General features: G+C 44.9%; 1 protein-coding gene across 3 annotated transcripts in view; it reads right to left on the reverse strand.

Moving 5' to 3' along the window:
* The window catches only part of Tctn1 (tectonic family member 1), a 29,449-nt gene extending 9,992 nt beyond the window's left edge, over nt 1-19,457 (reverse strand). For 2 of the 3 annotated variants that reach the window (XM_035443298.1, XM_027414055.2), the window contains exons 1-8: nt 19,078-19,457; nt 14,802-14,922; nt 10,018-10,148; nt 8,193-8,344; nt 5,574-5,673; nt 3,137-3,246; nt 2,381-2,401; nt 634-768 (exon numbers count right to left, since the gene is read on the reverse strand). In XM_035443298.1, the coding sequence (XP_035299189.1) occupies nt 634-768; nt 2,381-2,401; nt 3,137-3,246; nt 5,574-5,673; nt 8,193-8,344; nt 10,018-10,148; nt 14,802-14,922; nt 19,078-19,207 (900 nt within the window). In that variant the 5' untranslated portion in view covers nt 19,208-19,457. The remainder of the gene's footprint in view (nt 1-633; nt 769-2,380; nt 2,402-3,136; nt 3,247-5,573; nt 5,674-8,192; nt 8,345-10,017; nt 10,149-14,801; nt 14,923-19,077) is intronic. The other variant, XM_027414056.2, reaches the window with a different exon arrangement.
* Nucleotides 19,458-25,790: the final 6,333 nt, after the last annotated feature.

Genomic DNA, 25,790 nt, shown 5'->3' on the forward strand with positions numbered 1-25,790 from the left:
TTCAAACAGCCTGTTTCTGTAGAAGTGACTCCAATCAAATAAATGGTGGTGACAATAAACTGTGGGTGTGGTACACATATGTGAGAGTGTGTGTGAGTGTGCATGTGTGTATTCATGCATGCACACGTATAGGCTACAGCACGCCACTGGGTGTCTTCCTCTGGAACTCTCTGCCTTATTGCCTTGAGACACAGTCTCTCATTGAACCACAAGCTCTCTATTTCAGCCAGGCTGGCTGGCCAGTGTCCTCTTGGGATCTGCCTGTGTGTCCCCCAACACTGGGGTTACAGCCAGTTGTCGTAGCCATGTTTGTCTTTTTTTACATGGTTGCTAGGGATTCAAACTCAGGTCCTCATGCTTGTGGGACAAACATTCTTACTCGACTGAGCCATCTCCCCAGCACAACAAGAAAATTTGGCTGTAGTCTTGCAAGGTGTTGGATTTATGGAAACATGTAAAGATGTGTCCTCTGATGAGACAGCAGAGCAGCAGAAGCAACTGGAGGCCAGACAAAGAAAAGCACCATCACAGAACGGGTGGGAGCTCTCTCTGGAGGGTACGCAGCTCCCCAGTAGGCCACAGGTGGGAGTCAGGCAGTCAAAGCAGGACTGCCAAGGCACACTGGGCACCCACCTCGAGAACAACGTTGCTGCAGAGTCTATCCTGCCCAATGCTGACCAGAGATGGCCGCAATATGCCACGACTTTCTAACCCGGTCAGCGTGTGATTGAGAGACCGATACATGACAGACTGAACCTTGATGGAGACCTGGGAGGAAAGACAACCTTGGTTATGAGGCTACTACAGGCTACATATAACACAGTTACTCTGTTACAGCAACCAAAGTCTAAAATGAACCTTTCATAACAATGATGCAAATGTGCACTGCCATGCACTGCGCACGCTGCAGCTATTTCCATGTAAACACGCACACATACATGCACATATGGTCAGAGGAAAGCAGAAAGCAGCGTTCTAAGATGCCTATTCATCACAGAGATGGAAACAGCCCAAAAGTCCATCTGCAGAAGGAACACTACCCAGTCATAAAAACCAAATCCCAAAACATCAAGTGAAAGAACCCAGACACCAAAGGTCATGTATATTGCGATTCCACTAAACATGGAATGTCCGTCCGCACAGGCAAATCCATAGAACAAAAGTGGTCATCATAGACTGGAGCAGAACAGATATAACCCCAGAGTGATGATTAAGGGAGACGGGGATTCTTAGGGGTGATAAAACATCCTGGCGTTAGATGCTGGCACCACCCTGTGATGACGCCTGATGCCACAGAACAGTCAGAACCCTCAACTTCAGCAACCCCTTGCCTCAGGAGATGCACTCAGCTTTCACAAGGCACCTCACACAGCGGCTGGCTAGGTAGGCAGCAGGTCTGAGGAAAGACAGCCAGACAAACTTTTTAAGGAACATTTGGCATTGTGACAAACAGCAGAAGAGTGAGAAAGCAACAAGCAGTCACCTGAAGACAGCTAAGCTGCTTCTGACAGGACTCTCCACTTCAACTCTTAGAAGCAACCCAAAACACCCGCTCTTCACACTGTCTTCAATTAATGCGAAGCTGTTTATAACTTAAACTAGCAAGTGTCGGAGCCTTTGTTTCACTTTAGAAACAAAGATGCAGTTTTTACACACCTCTCCCAAGAACAAGGCAACCTACAACTGTCCTTCCAGGTCAAAATCACTTGCTCCCATGGGGACACAGTATGGGGACATGGGCGATAGGAAAAAAAAAGCAATTTCCACAACTCTGCCTACCAAGCTGCCCCAACAGCTTGAGTCAAGTGGGGAACCCTGGGCTGTGACTTACAGATACCATGTGGTCTGGGATCAGTATGGAACAATAGATTCAAAGTACTTTCTAGAGGCTGGAGGGTCATCACAGAAAGGCCTAGCACATCTTTTGCTTTCTTTTGTTTGAGAACAGGATCTCACTGTGTTGCCCGGGCTGTCCTGGAACTCTATGTAGATCACACTGGCCTTGAACTCACAGAGATCTGTTTGCCTCTGTCTTCCAATTACTGGAATTAAAGCTACTTGCTTCTATGCCTGGGTAAAAATAAATATTTTTAAAAAACTTATTTTATGTATGAGTGCTCTCCATGTACACCTGCATGCCAGGAGAGGGCATCAGATCCTATTATAGATGGCTGTGAGCTACCATGTGGGTGCTGGGAATTGAACTCAGGCCCTCTGAAAGAGCAGTCAGTGCTCTTAACCTCTGAGCCCCAAAAATAAATCTTAGAAAAAAAAAGTAGAATGTAATACCCATGGGTTGACCCCTGGCCAACAACATCCGCACACACATGTATACACTCCTGCTATCCCCAGCCACAGAGACAGACAGAAATGCTTTTACCTGTGTTGTTGAATTAGGTACCTAGAAAAAAATAAACCACAATAAACTTGGTTAGGCACAAGAATAGATGCATTTCTACAGCCTTTTCAGACTTCAGCTAATGGCTACTTTCATCCACTAGAGACATCACTAAGACGCCAGCAGTGTCTCCACTCAGGACTGACCCCTCCCTCATGTTTCCAGCTGTGTGCCAATCACTCTATTTCCTTCTACAACCTCACCATTCCCTATCACCTCAAGGCCCTGCTGTTCTTGAGAGCCCACTTAATTTATTTATTTGTTTGTTTGTTTTTCAAGAGAGGGTTTCTCTGTGGCTTTGGAGGCTGTCCTGGAACTAGCTCTTGTAGACCAGGCTGGTCTCGAACTCACAGAGATCCACCTGCCTCTGCCTCCTGAGTTCTGGGATTAAAGGCATGCCCCACCAACGCCCGGGCAGAGAGCCCACTTTTTATGGTGCTGTCCAAGACTGTTAACATCACAGACATTAAAACACCAGATAATTTCTAAAGTTGTTAGCAGTCATTGAAGACTTGGCCTTGGTCAGCTGCTATCAAGGTGAATGATGGAAATTTAGAAACTAAATAGAAACAAGAAAGTTAATTACATACAAACTACATAAAGATCACTTCCGCAGCCACTGATGCCACAGTGTTAGAGAACACAACCTCCTGCTCAGATCAGGCATGTGCTGAGATCACTCTATACCTTGGAGGGTACAAAGAACAGAACACAGCTGTGTGTCCCAATGAGCCTTACCCTCAGAATGGCAGGGCTGCTGTAGTGAGCCATGCTGAGGGCTCCCATTCCTTCACACTCTTCTATGTCCACCCTTCGGCTGCATTGGAAGGCCTGGCTCACCAGGAAGGCTGGAAAAGGTAATACCGCAGGGGTGTGTGGGGTGGGGTAGGGTTCAGCTAGTGCATGGGAACTAGAACAGTCATGTATTAAAGGCAAAATAATCTACAACACAAATGCAGCATGTTTAAAATGGGGCTTAAAAACTGGGTTTCAACTAGGAAACACGCACACAAAATCTAAATTTAAGAGGCACAAAAATACTGCACAGTGTCCCCTCCAATTCTGTCCCCTACCCAGGTCCCTGCCCCAGAGGGAGGAGCATGACTGCCTGCTGAAGCTTTCAGAAATACTATGCAAATCAAATAAAACACATACGTAAAAAGTAGTTTTTTTTTCTTTAACAATCACTTTCCCCTTTTGGACACAGATGCACACACGATACACTCTACTATGCATTTTTTCCATGAGCAATGAATGCATCCTGAAGTCATTCCAGCAGCCATGAAGGGATAATTAGTGTTCTCTTGTGGATGTGGCATAATTACTCCCCAGTTCCCTGCTAATGGCCACTGCAGTTGTCTCTGCCTTGGCTGTCGCTGTCAAGTCTGCATGGGGCTTTTGCATGTGGGCCAAGCCTTCCTGCAGGAGCTTCCGTAATTTTGATCCATATGTTACACTGCCCTTAGCAGGGTGGGACCAACTGTTCCACCAGCTACTGCAGGAGACTATCTATTCCCCACAGCTTCAAACTCTCTGAGCTTTGTCGTTCTAAAAAGTGGAAATGGCTTCTTTGGTTTGTTCACTTTTTGAGACAAGGTCTCACTATGCAGCTCAGGCTAGCCTCAAGTTGGTGGTTCTCCCTCCATCTCCTAAGAGCTGGGGTGTGAGGCATGCCCAATGCACCAGGCTTCAGCTGGTTTTAACTGACATTGGCCTACTATGTGCAGGGAAGCTTATTCTCTACAGAACTTGTTATCCAGTCACTCATTACAGCTGCTCACAGCTGGCTGAGGGTTAGAGAGCCATGGCTTTAGCTTTCTCTTGCCCAGGCCCTCGGCCTTGGCTTCTCTGCTCTCCTGGAAGAAGTGGGTCTTTCCCAGGCACTTGAGCACAATGGTTTTAGTGCTCCCACTGTGAGACTCAGCTCAAGAAATGCTACACAAGCAGGCGTGGGGTGCACACTTGGAATTCCTGAACTAGGGAGACTGAGTTGGAAAGACCAGGATGAGGTACACTGAAAACAAGCAAGAGCCAGGCAGGGTGGCACATGACTTTAATTCCAACATTGGGAAGGCACAGGGGGACACAGAGGCAGGAAGGTCTTTTTGTGAGCTCAAGGTCAGCCTGATCTATGTATGGACTTCTGAGCCAGCTGGGGCTATATACATAGTGAGACACTGTCTCAAAAAACTAAAAAAATAAAAGAAAAGCTCATGAACCCCAATCTGACAGCTGGGGAACCAGCATAGGACCGACCCAGAACCCTGAACATGGGTGTCTGTTAGGAGGCCTGGGCAGTCTATGGGGCCTCTGGCAGTGGAACCAGTATTTATCCCTAGTGCATGAATGAACTTTGGGAGCCCATTCCCCATGGAGGGAAACTCTCTCAGTCTAGATACACAGGCGAGGGCCTAGGCCCTGCCCCAAATGATGTGACAGACTTGGATCATCCCTCATGTAAGGCCTCACCCTCCCTGAGGAGGGGATGTGGGGTGTGATGGGAGATGAGGGGGGCAGGGGACGAAGAGAGGGAGATGGAACTGAGTTAGATATGTAAAATAAGACTTTCTAATAAAAAAGAAAAAAACTAAAAATAAATAAACAAAACAAGTGAAAAGAGACCGGAAGCCTCACCATTCCACTTCTGAAAAACAAAGAAACAAACCAAACCAAACCAAACAAACAAAAAAACTAGTGATGTTAGCATGTCCTCAAGGGATACTGTGAAAACAATTTTAAATTTGTTACCACATTTGACTTGTGGGTTGGTGGGACATGAGAGAAACATGGGTGGAAGGGAAGGCAGAGGATAACCTATGGGAGTCAATTTCCTCTCTCCAATCCATGAGTCTCAGAAGTTGTCAGGCACCTTTACCTGCCATGTCACTGGCCGCTGGGTGAAGGTTAACCAGAGGAACCAGCCCCATACAGCATGGCAACCAGCACACATAAGTGCTTAGTCAAATGCTGTAGAGATCAGTCATCCTGGAAGTGTGTACCTGTGTGTCACTGTCTGCAAGGCTTACTGCAGTGTTCAGGCAGCCATTGACCAGGGTAGAAAGCACCTCTTCAGGTAGGCAACCCTCGAGACCTGGCTCCTGAAGTCTTTAGGCTATGAAGTCTGATAACTGGCAAGCTTACTCTACTAACGAGAAGGGCAGGGGCGGTCTCTTACCTGCAGGGTTCTCATCTGTGCACAGAGATGACGAGAGAGGTGAAGGCAGTCGAAGAAATGAACCGGAAGGTGTGCCTGCAGTCTGCAGAGGGTCTCCATACTGCAAGCACAGAACCCACCGGTGAGGCAAGGTGCTCCTTCAAAGTGAACTGAACACATGGCAGTGCCCACATAGCTATGAGTTTGGGGACACAGTGTTTGAGGACAGTCCCTGCCACACAGGGCTCATTCTCAGCTGTCAACCAGATCCACACACACTTTTTAAAAATAAATGTGAAGCTTCATGTGGCAGTGCACTTTTTTTTTTTTTTTTTTTTTTTTTTTGGTTTTTTTTCGAGACAGGGATTCTCTGTGGCTTTGGAGGCTGTCCTGGAACTAGCTCTTGTAGACCAAGCTGGTCTCGAACTCACAGAGATCTGCCTGCCTCTGCCTCCCGAGTGCTGGGATTAAAGGCGTGTGCCACCAACGCCCGGCAGCAGTGCACACCTTTAATCCCAGCACTCAGAAGGCAGAGGCAGGCGGATCTCTGTGAGTTTGAGGCCAGTCTGGGCTACAGAGTGAGTTCCAGGCCAACCTCCAAAGCAATTCAGAGAAACCCTGTCTCAAAAAAACATAAATAAATAAATAAATAAATAATTGAGAAGTTTTATGTGGCAGCACACACCTTTATTTCCAGCTTTCAGGAAGCAGAAACAAATGGATTTTTTATGTGTTTGAGGCCAGTCTGGTCTATGTAGTCCCAGACCAGCTAGGGCTACACAGCCAAAACTGTTGTGTAATAGTTTACTCCAAGATTGAAACATTCTACCCTGCAGGGAAGCTGCAGGAAGGCAAACAACTCAAAGGGGCTTCAGGAAGTTCCTGAAACTGACTGGATTCACTAGGCCCCTCCCTGCCAGAGTAAGCAATAAAAGCAGAGAGCCCCTTTGAGACTAAATGAACAAAGCTGCAAAGGAGACTCTCAGACCAGACCAGCTGCCTGGTAGAAGCAGTAACTAACCTGAAAGAGGTTTAGACTAGTGATTTTCAACCTGAGGGGTCAAATGACTCTCACAGGTGTTACCTAAGACCATCTTGTATATCAAATAATAAATAAATAAGTAAAAATAAAGGCAGAGGCAGGCAGATCTCTATGAGTTTGAAGTCAGCCTGGTCTACATAGCAAGGTCCAGGACAGTCAAGGCTATATAGTGAATTTTTTGTGTGGGGAGGAACAGGTGGTATTGACACCACGGCCTGGAGCACACTAAGCATGCACTCTACCAATAAGAGCATTTCCATTCTTACTGAGGCTCTTCCAATGCTGACAACTAGTCTCTATCTTACTTTCCTTTTCAAAGGGTGCTTCGGAAAAGGTTATTTTTCCCTTCCTTTTCCATTTTAATGTGTGTGTGATATAACTGTTTGTAGATGCATGGACACATGGATACAGGGGCAAATGGAGGCTTGAGGTGGATGTCAGGCATCATTCAGTCATTTGCCCACCTGAGTCAATGAAGCAGGGTCTCTCAATCAAACCCAGAGCTTTCAGACAGAGCCAGTCTGTAGCTAGTTAGCTCCTGGGGATCCCATGTCCACCTTCTGGTGCCGAAATGACAGACAGGCCATTACTCCTCCATCAGCATTTACAAGTATAGTGGAAATTTGAACATCCCTCTTCATGTTTGTGGCTTCAAGTAGTTAATCCCTCAGTTATCTCAACAGCCTTCTTGTTTCATTTTCAGGCAGGGTTACATGTAGCTTAGACTGCTTTAAATGTGAACTCCAGGTACTCCTACCTACACCTCCCAACTGCTGAGATTATATGTAGGTGCCAGTACACCTAGCTTTTAGAAAGTACAATGTTTTATTTTTAATTTTTTGGGGTTTTTTGAGACAGGGTTTCTCTGTGGCTTTGGAGGCTGTCCTGGTCTACTAGCTCTTGTAGACCAGGTTGGTCTCGAACTCAAAGAGATCAGCCTGCCTCTGCCTCCCAAGTGCTGGGGTTAAAGGTGTACGCCACCACTGCCTGGCCTAGAAAGTACAATGTTAATGGGTCATATTTTACTGGTTTGCTAATGAAGAGATATATAAAATAACACACAACTTCCTAGTGTCTGTAAAACAAAATGTAATTCTGAGACAAGGACCTGACATCCAGGCAGTCCACTCCCCATGCCCAGAGACAGGCTTCAATCATTTTGCTACACTCTCTTAGGCTGAAAAGAACAGAAAATTTTGCAGAGATAAAATTCAACTGCAGAGCTGGGTGGTTGGTGGCACATGCCTTTAATCCCAGCACTCAGGAGGCAGAGACAGATGGATATCTGGGAGTTAAGGCCAGCCTGGTCTACGAAGTGAGTTCCACCATAGCCAGGGCTATGAAACCCCCGTCTCAAAAAAACAAACCAAATAAAACAAATTCAACTGCAAAAGTGACCTCAAATCATGGGTTCAGAATTTGAACAACTCATTTGAATTCCCATGGTCTTTGACTGAGAGGAACAATGATGGCTCTCAGTGGTGTCACCTATGTCCCAAAGGCTGGCAGTTTGAGTTTCTATGTTGAGACTGAAATTAGCTTATAAGGACAGAGTATTTCAGGATATATAAGAGACTGCCATCAAGTTGTTGGCTTACCTTGTATTTAGTGGGCTGTGGAGTATCTGATATGGCTGCGGAAGGAACATCTGATTCAGCACTCAACGTAAAACCACCTGATGCTTGCATCAGTCTGTCAAAATAGTCTTCGTTGGGCACTTCTGGATTAGCAAAGGACAGTGCAGGTTTGTCTGTTTTTAGACAATGCATTGAAAATCAGCAAAAATGTAGGGAGTATGTGACATCCCAACTTTGGAAACCCATTTTTAGTAGCAACAAAACTGATGTTACCAGCTGAACAGTGGTGGTGCACACCTTTAATCCCAGAACTTGGGAGGCAGAGGCAGGTGAGATCTTTGTGAGTTAGAGACCAGCCTGGTCTACAAAGTGAGTTCCAGGACAGCCAGGGCTACACAGAGAAACCCTGTCTTGAAAAAAAATAAAATAAAAAAACAAAAAACAAAAAAACCAAAAACCAAACAAAAAGACTAATATAAGAAAAGTTTTTCTGGGCTGTCTAGATGGCTCAGCAGGTAAAGGCACTTGCTGCCAGGCCTGACACCTGAGTTTGATCCCCAGGATCTACCTAGTGGAAAGAGAGAACTAACTCTAGAAAAGATGCCTGTAACCTATGCACACATGTACACAGACAAATAAATGTAACTTAAAATGTATTCTTGTTGGGTGGTAGTGGCACATGCCTTTAATCCCAGCACAGGTAAGAGACTGGTGGGTCTGAGTTCAAGTTCTATAGAGTGAGTTCCAGGACAGTTAGGTTACATAAAGAAACACTGTCTCAAAAGAAAAGGAAAAAAAAAAAAAAAAGGTTTTCTTGTATATTTGACTCTCCTGGGATTTCTTGAGGCTTGTTAATGAACAAGATCCCTAATCATCATGAGTTCAAGACCACCCTAGTCTATATGGTGAGTTCCAGGCTATCCAGGGATACACAACAAGAACCTGTCTTGAAAAATCAATAAGCAAACACGCAGGATCACTAGACTTGGCTGCATCTAACAGTGTGGTTGGTAGTAATTGCTTCGAAGGTCTGCAGGGAAACAACATAGCACAAGCCAAGGGACAGAGCTGGTCACTTTCTCCAGAACACAGATGGGCATCTGCTTCTTTCCCCTTCCAGGGGACACTCACTGGGTGGCTGTGGGAAAATAAGACTCATTCATCTCTTGGTAGCCACCTCCGTGCTGGACATGAAGCGGGAGGAAACAGCAGGCTCCATGTCCACTAGGCTGCAGTTATGACTTAGTCATTGTCAGTTGTCCCTTACGATAAATCACAACACATTCCCCCAAGTCTTTAATCACGAGGGAACAAATCCCAAATATGGATAGATTTGGGAACGAGATGATGTGTGCCTCTGCTCTTTGCTATCCTGAGAACAGCACATACTCAGGAGCAACACACTGCCTAGGCTGACTGCTCAGGTAAAAAAAAAGATTCTGTATGCATGCAAATACTCTTAGTAAAAATAAAAGAGAAAAAGGAAATGGAAACCACAGGTAAAATTTAAAGATGAAACTGACTTTCAACTATTGCTCCAAGAGGAAACAAAACGTGCACGCATGCACACATGCACATGTGTGCACATGCACACACAACCTGGATTCGTATGTCTACATGGCACAAACATCTTTGAAGTCAAGTCAAGATAAAGACAGCACAAGGACTTGAAGACTGTGTGCCAAGGATCTATAGTTACTTGTAAATCAGTCCCCAGCCTTGAATTATTCACTTGACCGAAACACAGAACAGGTACTTTAAATGGAACTGAATGAGGCGTTTCCCCAAAAGTCACTTGTAAAAGAAAAACAGGGCTTCACAAAATGTATCCAATTCAAATACTTACAGTTGGAAATACGGATGCAGAAGATGGATGGGTTGATCTGGTCAATGAGTTTAAAGACCCGGTGAGGAGGGTCTGCTGTCAAATTCATTGAGTAGATGGCTGCCTTCTGACTACAAAAATGCCTATCACCCCTGAAAGTTAAAGAAAGCAACAGCAAGTTTTTAGTCCACAAGCTAAGCCAGATCATCCTTAATTTTCCAGATGCCTGCAATACACTAGGAAGAACCACAAAAACACTGATGGAGTCTGAAGTCACCACAGAACCCATTGGTATTAATTTGCTGTTACAGTGTGGCAGAGAAAGAAGACAAGCAGACTAATTTTTGTCAGGCATGGTGGTGGCCTGATAAAAGCACTGGGGTGGTATAGAAAAGTGGGCGTTGGTGGCGCACGCATTTAATCCCAGCACTCTGGAGGCAGAGGTAGCTGGATCTCTTTGAGTTCGAGACCAGCCTGGTCTACAAGAGCTAGTTCCAGGACAGCCTCCAAAGCCACAGAGAAACCCTGTCTTGGGGAAAAAAAAATGGCTCTGTGAATTCAGGTCTACATAGCAAGTTCCACATCAGTCAGAGCTACACAGAGAGACCTATCTTGATACATATACATACATACGGTACTCCTGTGTTCATGAAGGTTCCATCTGATGGGGAAAAGATTTACTCAGGATGCTCATCTGTAGATTTCCAGTCATTACATGACAGGAAGAGTTGTTAAATGGAATGAAACCTTTATGAATTGAAGACTATGTAATGGCCCACTCTACAGATTAGCATTAGGACTTTGGGTATTTCTTTCTTTCTTTTTTAGAGATAAGGTCTCCCAATAACTTTCCAGGCTAGTTTCTAACACAGTAGCTCAAGTGATCCTCCTGCCCCAGGCATCCCCAATGAGTTGCAGCTACTGAGGAGTGTAATTTAGTTTATAAGTTTTTGGGGGGCGGGTGTATCGCAAACAAAACTGGGTTTTAAAAAACCTATGTCTTGGGCTGGAGAGATGGCTCAGGGGTTAAGAGCACTGACTGTTCTTCCAGAGGTTCTGAGTTCAATTCCCAGCATCCACATGGTGGCTCACAACCATCTATAATGTGATCTGGTGCCCTCTTCTGGAACGTACTGTATACATGATAGATAAATAAATAAATAAATAAATAAATCTTAAAAAAAAAAAAAAAAAAAAAAAACTAAGTCTTTTCCTGCGAGATTTAGCCCTAACCCTTATAGCTGGTTTTTAAAAACTCTTTTAGGGACCCACCACCCAGCTCCCAATAAATACATGGTGACTTATTCTTTCTTATGAATGCCTGGCCTTAGCTTGGCTTGTTTCTAGACAGCTTTTCTTAACTTAAATTACCCTATCTACCTTTTGCCTCTGGGCTTTTTCTTTCTTTAATCTATATGCCTTTCTTCCCTTCTTACTCGGTAGCTGGCCATGTGGTTGGCCCCTGGCTTCCTCCTTTCCTTTTCCTTTTCTTGCTCCTCCCTTTTCTCTTCTTTTCTATTTGTTCTCTCTGCCTGGCAGCCCCACCTGTCCCTATCCCCTGCCCAACTCTTAATTAAACCAATAAGATGTTTTAAGCAGGCAAAGCAACACAGCTTTACAGAGTTAAACAATTGCAACATAATGCAACAATCTTTGCATCATTAAACAAATATGCCACAGCATAAATGAATGTAACACATCTTAAACTAATACTCCACAACAAACTCTGAAGTCTACAAAGGAGGTATTTTTATAAAGCTTTATAGAACACAGGGCCACTTACTCATCCACATATCAGTGGCAGGAGACTTTTGCTCTGCTGCAACACACACCATGTGACTGGTGAAGACTAACATATTTCCTAGCTGGTCCTTTACAAAGCTTGCCATTCTCTGTTCTCAAAACTGTAGTTTACATCTAGAATCACCATACTTGGGGACCAGCAAGGTGGCTCATAGGGTAAATGCACTTGCTGCCAAGTCCCATGACATGAGTTTGATTCCCAAGACCCACAAGACAGAAGGAGAGAACTGACTCCCTAAAGTTGCCCTCTGACCGCCACATGGGAGCTACAGTATGAACATACATACACACAAAGTAAATAAAATCTCATTTAAGGGCTGGAGAGATGGTTCAGAGGTTAAGAGCGCCAACTGCTCTTCCAGAGGTCCTGAGTTCAATTCCCAGCAACCACATGGTGGCTCACAACCATCCGTTATGAGATCTGGTGCCCTCTTCTGGTGTGCAGATATACATGGAAGCAGAATGTTGTACACACAATAAATAAATAAAATATTTTTTTAAAAAAATCTCATTTAAAAAAGTTGCACAGGAGCCAGGCGGTGGTGGCACATGCCTTTAATCCCAGCACTTGGGAGGCAGAGGCAAGCAGATCTCTGTAAGTTCAAGGGCAGCCCAGTCTTCAAAGAGAGTTCCAGGACAGTCTCCAAAACCTACAAAGAAACCCTGTCTCGAAAAACCAAAAACCAAACAAACAAACAAAATTGTACAGGGCCAGTGTTATGATGCACACATTCAATTCCAGTACTAGAGGCAGAAGCAGGCAGATCTCTGAGTTCAATGCCAGGCTGGTCTACATAATGAGTTCCAGTACAGCCAGGGCTGCATAAAGAGACCCTGTCTCAAAAATTCAAGGGGTCAGTGCAATGACTCATCATTAGTTAGAAGTGTGCACTGCTCTTAAAGAAGGTCCGAGTTTGATTCCCAGTACCCATGTTGGGCAGTTCACAACCTATGACTCCAGGTCCAGGGGATCACCCTCTTCTGGCCTTAGCAGGGAACTATGCTCATGTGCATACCCTCTCCCCCACCCCACCTAAGACACACATGCATACACACGATTAAAAATAATAAAGGTAGCTCTGCTCTTCTCTTTTCTTCTCCCACCTATGCTCTCTCTGCCTCTCTACGGCGACCGGCCATGGCCATCAGCCATTAACCCTGTTCCTCTTCTCTCTTAGTCTCTCTACTCTGTTGGGCCTATAATAAACTGGTTAATATGTCTAAAACAAATAATAAAGGTAGCTGGGTGGTGGCATAGAACACCTTTAATCCCAGCACTCAGGAAGCAGAGACAAGCTGATCTCTGAGTTCAAGGCCAGCCTGGTCTACAGAGTTCCAGGACAGTCAGGGATACACAGAGAAACCCTGTCTCCAAAAACCAAAACCAAAACCAAACCAAACCAAACAAAAAACCCAAAACAAAAAACAAAGGGGGGGCATGGTGGTGCACATCTTTAATCCCAGCACTCAGAAGCAGAGACAGGTAGATTTCTGTGAGTTTGAGGCCAGCCTAGTCTATATAAAAAGTTCTAAGCCAGCCAGGACTACACAGTGAAACCCTGTCTCAAAAAAAAATTAAATTACTATATTTTAATAAATGACACTCCAATTCAAAAATGACATTCTCGAAGGGCTGGTGGTGCATGCTTGCAGACCCAAGACAAGAGCAGACTGATTTTCAAGGAAGGCTAAACCATGCTCTAGTCCTGGAGGCCAGAAAAGGACCTCCTGCAGCAACCTGTTCTCTAGGCTTCTTCCCAATATTTGAAAGGGATTCGGTTTCTCTGCTGGGTTGATAAAATGGTTTCTCATGGGAAGAGTCCATTGTGTTTCCATAAGGACTAAGTCTGCCAGGTAGCTGTGACTGAATTTCAGTAAGCTCTCTTCTGCAGTAAGTGGGTCCCACCCCAAACGCATGAGCCTTTTCAAAGGGCTGCTATTTTTTTTGCAAAAACCTCTGAAACACAAGAGATCACTCAGAACTGATCACATCTTCACCTTGTACTCCCATGAGAATGTCTCTCTCCATCATTTCCCATGCACTGTGAACTGAGACTCCTTGCTTTGTTTAAAGCCAGAGAGGTACATGCAAAGCATCCAACTAACTAGTTAATATCCATAGAAAGGGCTGGGAAACACAGGGGCAGGAGAGGTGGCTCATGGGTAAGGTAGTCGCCTCAGAAACATGAGTGTCAGTTCAGATCCCAGCATGTATAAAAGCTAGGTCAAACAAACAAACAAACAAAGAGTTCCATGTTCAGTGTGAAACCCCATCTTAAAAATTAAGGTGGAGCTGGGCAGAGGTGGTGCACACCTTTAGTCCCAGCACTTGGAAGGCCAGTCTGGTCTACAGAGTGAGTTCCAGGACATCCAGGGCTAACCAGAGAAACCCTATCTCGAAAAAAAATAAGCAAAATTAAGGGGGAAAGCAACAGATGATGAGACCCATGTTGAGCTCTGGCCAAAACAGCATGAATGCCAAGACAAGCATATATACATACATACATGCATACACTATACAAATACAAAGGTGCACACAGACAAATTTACAGGTACAAACTGGTGACACATTATCTGTGCACAACTCAAATATTAACCAACAAACACAGAGAGTCTTACTTCATAACACTCAGCCTTCCTGATGCCACGACCCTTTAATACAGTTCCTTATGCTGTGGTGACCCCAATCATAACTTTATTTTGTTGCTACTTCATGACTGTAATTCTGCTCCTGTTATGAACGGCAATGCAAATATCTGATACACAGGATATCTGACATGCCACCTCCAAAGGTCATAACCCACGGGTTGAGGACTGCTGCCCTAGAGGTCACATGCATGCCCTTTCATTGCCCACACCACTTTGGGGTTTCCTGCACACAAGCGACTGCTTCTGACAGGGCTTGCACAGCAGGGCTTCTGAATAGCAAGGAATACGCTTTCTGTCCCCACATTTTATTGTTCTGGCCAAACTGCCATCAAAACTTCCTGTCATATGCTTACGTGACAACTGGAACTGAGCAGGCAGAGAAGACACTGAAATCTGTGGGGCCACAGTCAGGGTCACAACAGCAGTTGACATCACACTGGGCTGGAAGCAGGTCACAGACACACAGAGCAGCAACTGTGAAATAAAGACAGTGGTGGTTCAGAGAACCACAGTAGTGAGCTGTTACTGTTCCTGCCACCAACCAATGTTACAAAATGCCTGCTTCCTATTGTGCTTGAGGGAAAGTGTCCCCCTGAGGTGGCTGCAGATGCCTGCACTCCTCTGTCAGAGTAGATTCCAAGGAAGACTGTGGCCAACCTCATCCCTTTCCTCACATGCCCTGGTTGCTTTTTATTTTTAATTTGTTCTTTTTTGAGACAGGGTTTCTCTGCCTTAGCTGTCTTGGAACTCATTCTGTAGACCAGGCTGGCCTCAAACCTGGAGATTGACTATTGGGATTAAAGGCTTTTTCAGCCAGTTGCTTTGAAACTGAATTCCTAGTCATTAGATCCTAACCAATAATCAAATGTTCCTATTGTGGCTTAAAATGCCCCCCTTTTTATTTCTTTTTGAGACAGGGTTTCTCTGTGTAACCCTGGCTGTCCCAGAACTCACTCTGTAGACCAGGCTAGCCTCAAACTCAAAGATCCATCTCCTAAACCATGTGTAGGATTAAAGGCAAGTGCTATCATAACCCTGCCAAAATGTTCCTTTTTTTAAAAAAAAATTTACAATACAGGGTAATAAATTTATGGCAGGAAAATACAGTATGGAGGAAAAGGAGGAACCCCACTTACTACCCCTGTAGCAACTTTGACTATATCCACTCTGATGGTCGTCATAACTCTCCAGTACTCCATTGCTAGCCCACTTAACAGACAGAGACCTCCACAAGTGCAGAAGAGAGCCTCCTCCAACAGTCTCTGGGAGCTCAGAGTACTGAGTGTTTGACTACAATGTTTCAACTTATTACTAATGTTATTGTCATTTTATCAAATGGAAAAAACTCTTTGAAAGAAGCAACAGAGCCTGAAGAGAAGGCTGGGCAGTTAAGAGCACTAGCAGCTCTTGCAGTGGATCTAACTTTGGTTCCTAGAACCAGCATAACAGCACATAACCATCTGTAACTCTGGTTCCAGGGGATCTGATGCCCTCTTCTGGCCTCTGCAGGCACCAGGCACACTTACAGTGTACAGATATACATACAGGCAAAGCATCCATCCACATAAGATAAAAATGAATGTCTTAAAAAAAAAAAAAAATCAGTACCAGAACATGAAAATAACAAACCCAATCTGCGGCACGGACTATTGTGAGGAGGGAGGAAATAATAAATTCAGGGCTTCAGTATTTTTTGTTGTTGTTGTTGTTGTTGCTGTTTGTTCTGTTTCCTGAAACAGAGGCTCATCTGGACCAGGCTGGCCTCTTAATCATCCCGCCTCTAAGTAGAAAATGTGAGATCACAGGTGTGTATTATAATTCGTCCCCTCCCCAAGGTAAGGTGTCACTGACTCTTAACTGTAATGTTTTGTTTCCTTTTTTTGGAAAACAATATCAAGCTACAAATAAAGGAAAGAATTTTAGTCAAATGCATATAGGACATCATATCAACATTCTTCAGTTTATGAATGAATGGTTTCACAATTAAAAAAGAAAAACAAACAAACAAACAAACAAACAAACAAACAAAAAGAGCTCTAGAGATGGGAGGTCAACACCAGTGCCTCCCAGCAAGTGGGAGGCAGAGTCAGGAAGGTATGCATGTTATAGGCCAGTCTGGGTCACTGAGCTAAACTGACAGGAAGGGAGCTAGGCAAGAAGGAGCAGGCTGGAAATATGGCTCAGGAGTACAGAGCACATACTGCTTATGGTCAGAACCCAAGCTAAGTTCCCAGCACCCAATTCAGGCAGCTCACAACCACTTACTACAGCCCCAGGGGCTCTGAAGCCCTCTCCTGACCTCTGAGGGCACTAGCACTCATGTGCACATACTCACACAGATATACAAATATACACACAGAATTAATTTTTTTTTCTAGTTTTAGAAAAATCTCAGTCGGGCGTTGGTGGCGCACGCCTTTAATCCCAGCACTCGGGAGGCAGAGGCAGGCGGATCTATGTGAGTTCGAGACCAGCCTGGTCTACAAGAGCTAGTTCCAGGACAGCCTCCAAAGCCCCAGAGAAACCCTGTCTCAAAAAACCAAAAAAAAAAAAAAAAAAAAAAAAAAAAAAAAAAAAAAAAAAAAAAAAAGAAAGAAAAGAAAAATCTCACCCCCCCAAATGATATAACATGTTCTGGAGAAGCATGAAGAGAAATGAAGTGCACATTTGTCACTGGAAAGCCAGCCCTGAATATGAGCCCTAGTCATATCAACTCAAACACAACTTCATTTTGGGGAGAAAAATCACTAATGGGTATACTTACCTGGATTAATGATAACCCAGTTCACAAACCTTAGAGAAGTCAGGTAGTGGTAGCGCATGCCTTTAATCCCAGCACTTGGGAGGCAGAGGCAGGTGGAACTCTGAATTCAAAGACAACCTGCTCTACCACTCTAGTTCCAGGACAGCCAGGGCTACACAGAGAAACTCTGTCTCAAAAATAAAATAAAATAAACCACCCCCCTCAAAAAAAAAACCTTATAGAATTTCAGACATGAATAGTTGGTTATATTGTCCCAACATACAATGATTTGACTTCTCTGCTAACTCACAAGTCAGCAGGTTAAGTATAAAGCAGAGTTTGGTTTATATATTAAAGTGTCAAATGTATTCCTCATTTGTTTCCTCCTTTGGTGCCAGGGTTGAACCCAGGGCCTCCTGTATGCTAAGTGAACACCCAAACCACTGAACCACACCACCCACCAACCTGAGTATTTTTTCTCACAAACTACTCATTATTTTCGAAGGAGGCTTCCAAGAAGAATGACCTGAAATTAACTCAAGGAGTTCAGGATACCGGTCAAAGACAGCTCTTTCAGTTATCTATACTCTCAGCCTTACTGGGTTAAAGATCTTTTCCTCTCAAACAGTAATAAAAATCACACACAAACACACACACTGTTACTCTCAATCCAGACAAAACTGTCTAAAATTCTTTTTCTGAAATCACAGCTCCACTGAGAACCTAATGACTGCTACAAATCCTTACCCTAGGAAAATGGGGTTACAAAATTTCACAAACTCAAAGTGTCACAGAGCCCCTGAAGTCACAAGCATAAAGTCAGATTATAAAATATTCACTAAATGTGTAATTTGAAATTAAAAGGTCAGTTTCGGGGCTGGAAAGATGGGTCAGAGGTTAAGAGCACTGGCTGCTCTTCCAGAGGTCATGAGTTCAATTCCCAGCAACCACAGGGTGGCTCACAACCATCTATCATAAGATCTGGTGACCTCTTCTGGTGTGCAGGCAAATATGCAGACAGAACACTGTATATGTAATAAAAATAAGTAAATAATTTAAAAATTATTTTTAAAGATTTTATTTATTTATTATGTATACCACATTCTGCTTCCATGTATATCTGCACATCAGAAGAGGGCACCAGATCTCATAAGGGATGGATGTGAGCCACCATGTGGTTGCTGGGAATTGAACTCAGGACCTCTGGTAGAACAGCCGGTGCTCTTATCCTCTGAGCCATCTCTCCAGCCCTAAAAATTATTTTTAAAAAAGTTGAGTTTCTGGGGTGGTGATATGGCAAAGATAAAGGCACTTTGGCCTGGTACTTGGTTTGGCAGGAGCAAAATTCAAGGTGTCCTTTGACCTCCACAGTATTTTTGTGCACCAACACACAAATAAGTAAATGTAGTAATTTCTTTTTTAAGTAAGACCAGTTCCTGAGACACATTCATTATCCATAAATAAAAATCCTAATATCTGGGCCTAAGCCCTCACCTTACACTCTCCCACCTCCAATTCAACACAGGAGGCAAGCTGCAATCAACAGAGAAGGGCGTCTGAAATGTACTCGTTGGAAAAAAGTACAAACAGAGCCTATGCGTTCATTTCCTCCACGTTCCAGAAACTATCTAGTTTCATCTTCAGCTGCGCGGATGTACTCAATATAAACTTTGGTATTAACATTGCCCGGGACTACTGAAGTTTTCCAAGATCTGAGAGTGTCTCAACTTAGGCCCGGCTTTCCGCATTTGTGTGCCGGAGAACCCGTCTCCCTCTCAGGGTTCTGACAGGGAGCCTGACAAGAATGGAACTTTGAGCGGCTGTCACTTTTCCTATGTTCTCACTAGTCTTCTACCCGCTCCAGGGAGTTAACACTTTGTACCCACCGTCCGTGACCGGGGTGGGCCTGGGGCCAGGGAGCTCCGGGGCCTTGGGAGTCCCTGGGGTCCTAGGCGACCCGGAGGGCCTCAGAGTGGCTGGGATGGCGTCGGTGGAGTTGAGGTCCTCCTTCGTCATGGTCGGGGTGGCCGGGGTGGCCGGGGTGGCCGGGGTGGCCGGGGTGGCCGGGTGGCCGGGGTGGCCGGGTGGCCGGGGTGGCCGGGGTGGCCGGGGTGGCCGGGGTGGCCACGGCCTGGGTTCTCGCTGAAGCGCAACAGCTCAGGAGCACCAGCAGGAGCAGCGGGAAGCCTCGCGGCCCCATGGCGGAGCAGAGCATCCCGCTCCTGGGACCCAGGCCTGTGAGTTGCCGGGCAACAGTCACAGCCAAGCGCAAGGCATCATGGGAAAGGGCTCTCGAGGCCGCGCTAGTCTGCGGGAGGAGGTGGGGCCTGGAGTCAGGCCAGTGGGGATAGGCTTAAGGGCAGAACGTTACGAAAGAGGCGGGGATATGGGCGGAGACTACGCCACGCTGTTAGGGACGGAACTAGGTGGACTCTTCAGGGGCGGGGACTGAAGGAGGCCGACTCGAGAGGGGCTGTGGGCGGGGACTGACCCAAAGCAGAGGGGCGGGGCCAGGACCCTCGGGGGGCGGAGCCTGAGGTTGCTCTTTCTAAGGAACCCTCAGAGAGCCTGAAGGTGTGAACTCTGTTGTGACACCCTGCGGGGTGCGTGGCGCTTCAAAATTGTAGATTCCCAGCTACAACCTCATGATACTTGGAGTCAGTCAAGTCTAGACAGAGCCTAGAAGTGAGTATTTCTTTTTTTTTTCTTTTTTCTTTTGGTTTTTTGAGGCAGGGTTTCTCTGGGGCTTTGGAGGCTGTCTCGAACTCACATAGATCCGCCTGCCTCTGCCTCCCGAGTGCTGGGATTAAAGGCGTGCGCCACCACCGCCCGGCTCTCTCTTTTTTTTTTAATATTTTATTTATTTATTGTATACAACATTCTGCTTCCATGTATATATCTGCACATCAGAAGAAGGCACCAGATCTCATAACGGATGGTTGTGAGCCACCATGTGGTTGCTGGGGATTGAACTCAGGACCTCTGGAAGAGCAGTCAGTGCTCTTAACCTCTGAGCCATCTCTCCAGCCCAGAAGTGAGTATTTCTAATAACAGACCCGCAGCGGGTAGATGGAGGGAAATTTAGAAGCGACTTGGGTCCTTTGAAGGAATCTGGAGTTCAATCACATACTCACCATCCTCGAATTCCCTGTCCCAGGTAACTGGCTTTGCCTTCTTTGCTTTTAGATACATCGCAGGAGGTCGCCAGACGACTTCTACCCACGTATTTATGATGAGGGAACAAAAGAACCCTTAGTTTTTTGTTTTAAACAGGATTTCACTGTGTAGCTAGGACTGACCTAGAACTCACAATAGTCCTGCCTCAGTCTCGGATGGCAGGCATGCGTCTCCGCGTCCAATCTCCCTTTCTGTCTTTATGATTTTATGACTTGGGAGGTTTTCTTCAAGTCTTTCTTTTTTTGAAAGGTTTATTCATTTATATATTTTATATATATAGCTGTTTTGTCTGTATGCATGCACACCAGAAGAGGGCAACAGATCTCATGAGACTACAGTCATAGACAGTTGTGAGCCTCCATGTGGGTGCTGGGAATTGAACTCAGGATCTCTGAAAGAGCAGCCAGTGCTCTTAACAGCTGAGTCATCTCTCCAGCTCCTCAAGTCTAAAGTCCCATGCTTCCAACCATTCCTTGAAAAGTCCTCAAAGTCCTCTTGTACAACTGCAATCCTCAATGAACCCAATGTAATTTTTTGACATTTGACTTTTTTAAAAGTCAAAATGTGGCGGGGAGGTGGTGGCACATACCTTTAATCCCAGCACTTGGGATGCAGAGCAGGTGGATCTCTGTGAGTTCAAGACCAGCCTGGTCTACAAGAGCTAGTTCCAGGACAGGCTCCAAAGCTACATAAGGAAACCCTGTCCTGAAAACAAAACAAAAAACAAAAAAAGTCAAAATTAGATTTCATATGCTCAAACATTTTGCAAGCCTTGGGGACACTGGTGACCATTTGTGTTAGGCTTTTTTTTTTTTTTTCCATCGTAGTTCCATGTTTTGCCCTAACATTATTTAACATATCCACCTAGGGGCTGGAGAGATAACTCGGCCCTGTTCTTACAGAGGACCAGGGTTCAGTTCTCAGCACCTGAATGGTGGCTCGCAACCTCTGTAACTCCAGCTCTAAAGGATGCAAACCCAATTCTAGCCCCCTGTGGGCACCTGCATGCATGTGTGCACCCACAAATAAAAGTGCAAATCCAAGTATGTCACTTCCATTATTAAAAACTAAGCAAAAGTAACTAGTACATCCACCTGTGCTGGAGTTTCTTCCCATTTTTATTGGCATGGCAACAAGCATTCCCAAACCGAATATATTACAGTTGCTCATCCATTTACTGGTTAGTAGAGTTTGGTTTGTTTTCAGTTTTCAGTGATTTTATAAAGCCACCCTAACAGGCTCACTATAGACTTTAAGTGGGCATTCGTTTTCATTTACCTTGGATGCCCTGCCTAAGAGTCCATTCTATGGGTGTGTTTGTAAGAAACTGCCAAACTTTCCTCCAGAGTGACTTTTCAGTCTTGTTTTTCCCACCAATAATCTGTTAGCTCCAGTTTCAGAAGTTCCTGAAACACTGGGAGTTTAGATATACTCGATTTTATTTCCGTTTTTTGTTTTTGGCTAACTTGAAAGCCTTTGTTATCTCATTATTGGTTAATTAGTTTTTTGTTTGTTTGTTTCTAAGCCAGGATCTCTCATGTAGCACAGGCTGGTCTGGAACTCAGTGTGTAAGTAAGAATGACTTTGAACTTCTGGTTTTCCTGCTCCTGCCTCCCCAGTGGATGGGATAGCAGGTGCATGTCACCATACCCAGTGTATATGACAGCAGAGATAAACTTAGGGCTTCATGCGTACTACATAAGCATCCTAGATATTCCTAGATATTTGTTTGGAGAGAGAGAGAGAGAGCCTTACTGTACTGTGTAGCCTCCATCCTTTCCAATACAGCCTCCCTGGGTGTTGGAACTGCAGGTGTGTGTATCTTCAACCTAGCTTCAGTTGGCTTTTAATCCCATTGATATAAAGAGACACACTGACTTTGTAGTTTAATGCAGAGGTACCAAAAGCACCTAGAGTCTGAGGCCAGATGTCATGACTCACTTGGAAGGCTCAGATAGTAGGATAATTCCAAGTTCAAGGCCACCCTGAACTACATGGAAAGATCTTGTCTGAAAGAAAATAAGGAAGAAAGGTGCATATAATTCCAGCACTGGGGCGGGGTGTGTATGTGAAGGCAGGACGATCAGGAGTTCAAGGTCCAGCTTCAGCTACAAGGCAAGGTCAAAGCTAAGCCTGAGCTATGTGACACCCTGTCTAAGAAAAAAAATACAAAGAGCTTCAAAAAGTGGGATCAAACTACCCTCTTATTCCCTTGAGATCCACTGCTCTCCCCTCCCCAACTTCTGTTTGGGGTTATCAGTTGTAAACATGTTTTCATCCTTGTTCTGGGGGACCTGCAAGAAGTTCCTCTTTTGGGCCCTTCTTCCTGAGGCCTTGTGGTGCCTTGTCACCCGGAACTGCTGCTACAGCTTGTGTTACAGCACATTCCACCCATGACCCCAAATTTATTGGAAAGAATGGACAGATTTAAATGCAGAATTGAGGCTGGAGATATAGCTTGGTGGTTAAGAATGCTCACTGCTGGGCTGGAGAGATGGCTCAGAGGTTAAGAGCACTGACTGCTCTTCCAGAGGTCCTGAGTTCAATTCCCAGCAACCACATGGTGGCTCACAACCATCCCTTATGAGATCTGGTGCCCTCTTCTGGTGTGCAGATAATACATGGAAGCAGAATGTGGTATACATAATAAATAAATAACATCTTTAAAAAAAAAAAAAAAGAATGCTCACTGCCCTTGTATAAGACTGGGATTTGGTTCCTAGCATCCACTCCAAGCAACTCACAACTGCCTGTAAACCTACCTCTAGGGGACTAGACTCTCTCTTCTGGCCTCTTTGGGCATCTGCATGCAGGCTCACGAAGGCACACACGCATGCATAATTAATAAATCCCTAAAAGAAATCATAGAAAATACATTATTAATGGGCCACTGTGTGGTTTATTAAATGCCAGGCATGGGGATAAGCACCTGCAATCCCAGCACTCAGGACCCTAAAGCAGGCAAGTTCAAGGCCAGTGTGAGCCATATAGTGAGACCCCCCCCCATCCCAAAGACAAGCAGGCACAAATCCCCTGGAATTCTGAACCAAATTAACTTCTTTACAAATTAAGGAGAAAAAAAATGAGCAAATACAAGACAGGATAAGTCTTTGGCTTCTGATGTTGCAGATGTCCCTTGAATTACTGGGTTTTGGTGCCCATCTCACCCTAGGAGCCTTTCTGGGGTTCATCAGTCCCAGCTGGCTTATTACTAAGCAATTCCTTCAACAAGGCTTGGGGTTTTTCCACTCAGCAAGACCATTGGTCTTATCTTCCAAGAAGTACCTGGGATGTGTGGTGAGCAATGTCTCTCCCATTTTCTCTGTGTGTACATTTGATTCCTTTATCATCATTTTAGGAACGTGTCTCTGGGACTGACAACTTCAGACTTGCCCAGCTTGTTTCTGTGTTTGAGGAAACATCCTATGTCAGGTGTGAAGAGGCAGAAGAAAGATGAAAAGAACACATTCTATGATGAGTGGCATTGAATGAGGCTGAGGCGGTCGGGGGGGGGGGCGTTATGGCAAAAATCTCTCCACCTTTTGTTTGATTTTGCTATGAATCTAAATTGCCCTTAAGATATGTTAAAGATCAGACACAGGCCAGACATGGGGTACACTGCTTTAATCCTAACACTCAGGGATGGGAGGCAGAGGCAGGTGCATTTGTGAGTTTGAGGCCATCATTATCTACATAGAGAATTACAAGTCAGTCAAGGCTATACAATGAGATAGTATTTAAAAAACAAATTCAAGTGGAAACAATACACGCACACACACACACACACACAGAGAGAGAGAGAGAGAGAGAGAGAGAGAGAGAGAGAGAGACAGATCCTGTTAAAATCCAGTTAAAGACTCATTATTGGCAGTTGTTGCCAAGCTGGATAACCTGAGTCTGATTTCTGAAACCCACACGGTGGGAAGAGAGAACTTCCATTTGTTTTCCTCTGAACTCCTTACATGCTATGGCACGTGCAGGCACATATGCTAGGACCCAAGTTCAGTTCCCAGCACCAATGGGCTGGTGCCTCAAAACTGTCTGTAACTCCAGTGCTAGGTAATCTGATGCCCCATTCTGGCCACCACAGACATTGCACACATGTGGTACACACATGCACACAAAAATAAAGAAGTAAAAATTTAGAACATGGGGCTGGAGAGATGGCTCAGAGGTTAAGAGCACTGACTGCTCTTCCAGAGGTCCTGAGTTCAATTCCCAGCAACCACATGGTGGCTCACAACTATCCGTTATGAGATCTGGTGCCCTCTTCTGCTGTGCAGATATACATGGAAGCAGAATGTGGTATATATATAATAAATAAAATCTTTAAAAAAATTTTAGAACACATCTCAGAGCAGTGTTTAGGTTCAACCCCTTCCCCCACTTCTGCCACCTGCCAATCATGCAACTGTGGATATGTCTTGTCCTGTGTGCCCAGATTCCTTTTTTTTTTTTTTTTTTTTTTTTTAAGATTTTATTTACTATGTATACAGTCTTCTGCCTGCATGCCAGCAGAGGGCAGCAGACCTCATTCAAGGTGGTTGTGAGTCACCACGTGGTTGCCAGGAATTGAACTCAGGACCTCTGGAAGAACAGTCAGAGCTCTTATCCGCTGAGCCATCTCTCCAGCAACACAGACTCCTACAAGGAAAGGTGACATTAGTAAAATGAGGAGTAACATGGCACTGACCGTTTAATAAGCTCTCAAAAGGCTTGAAAACACTACTGGGGAAGGGGCAGAGTTCCACATACGGAAATCACAGGTGCATGCTGATAGAGTACACTTCAAACTAAAGAAAGTGTAACATCGCCTTGAAGTTGACCAAACTTGGCTGGAGGTTTCCAAACATTGCGGTTCTGAACAGTCCAGTTTCACCTTCCACCTGCAGGTGGCAGCATTTGTCATTGAAACTGTCCCTATTCAAGACCTGCGTGGAGAAGAAAAACTATTTTTTTCATTGGCTCCTGTTTATTCTGCGAATATTAATTGTGCAACTATTAGGCATGGAGAACCAATGAGACCACAAAAGTCGAGAATACACTGACGTTCCGGGAAATGGCACAGCGGGTAAAAGTGCTTCTTGCCAGGCCTGACAGCCTGAGTTCCATACCCAAGACCCACAAGGTGGAATTCAAGTCAGAATCCAGCAAGCTGTCCTCTGACCTCCACACATACACCCAAATATAGGAAAATTTAGGGGTGAGGGTTGAGGCAGGGTTTCTCTTTGCACCCCTAGCTGGCCTGGAACTAGCTCTATAGACCAGACTGGCCTTGAACTCACAGAGATCTGCCTGCCTCCTCCCGAGTGCTGGGATTAAAGGTGTGCCCCACCACTGCCCAGCTGGGGGGAAAAAAGTTTTTAAACACACTTAGAATTTACCGTAGGCATGGGCTCTAGAATCTTCTTGCAGAGATGCT

Source organism: Cricetulus griseus, chromosome 4, assembly GCF_003668045.3.
Source record: "Cricetulus griseus strain 17A/GY chromosome 4, alternate assembly CriGri-PICRH-1.0, whole genome shotgun sequence".
NCBI classification, from domain to species: Eukaryota; Metazoa; Chordata; class Mammalia; order Rodentia; family Cricetidae; genus Cricetulus; species Cricetulus griseus.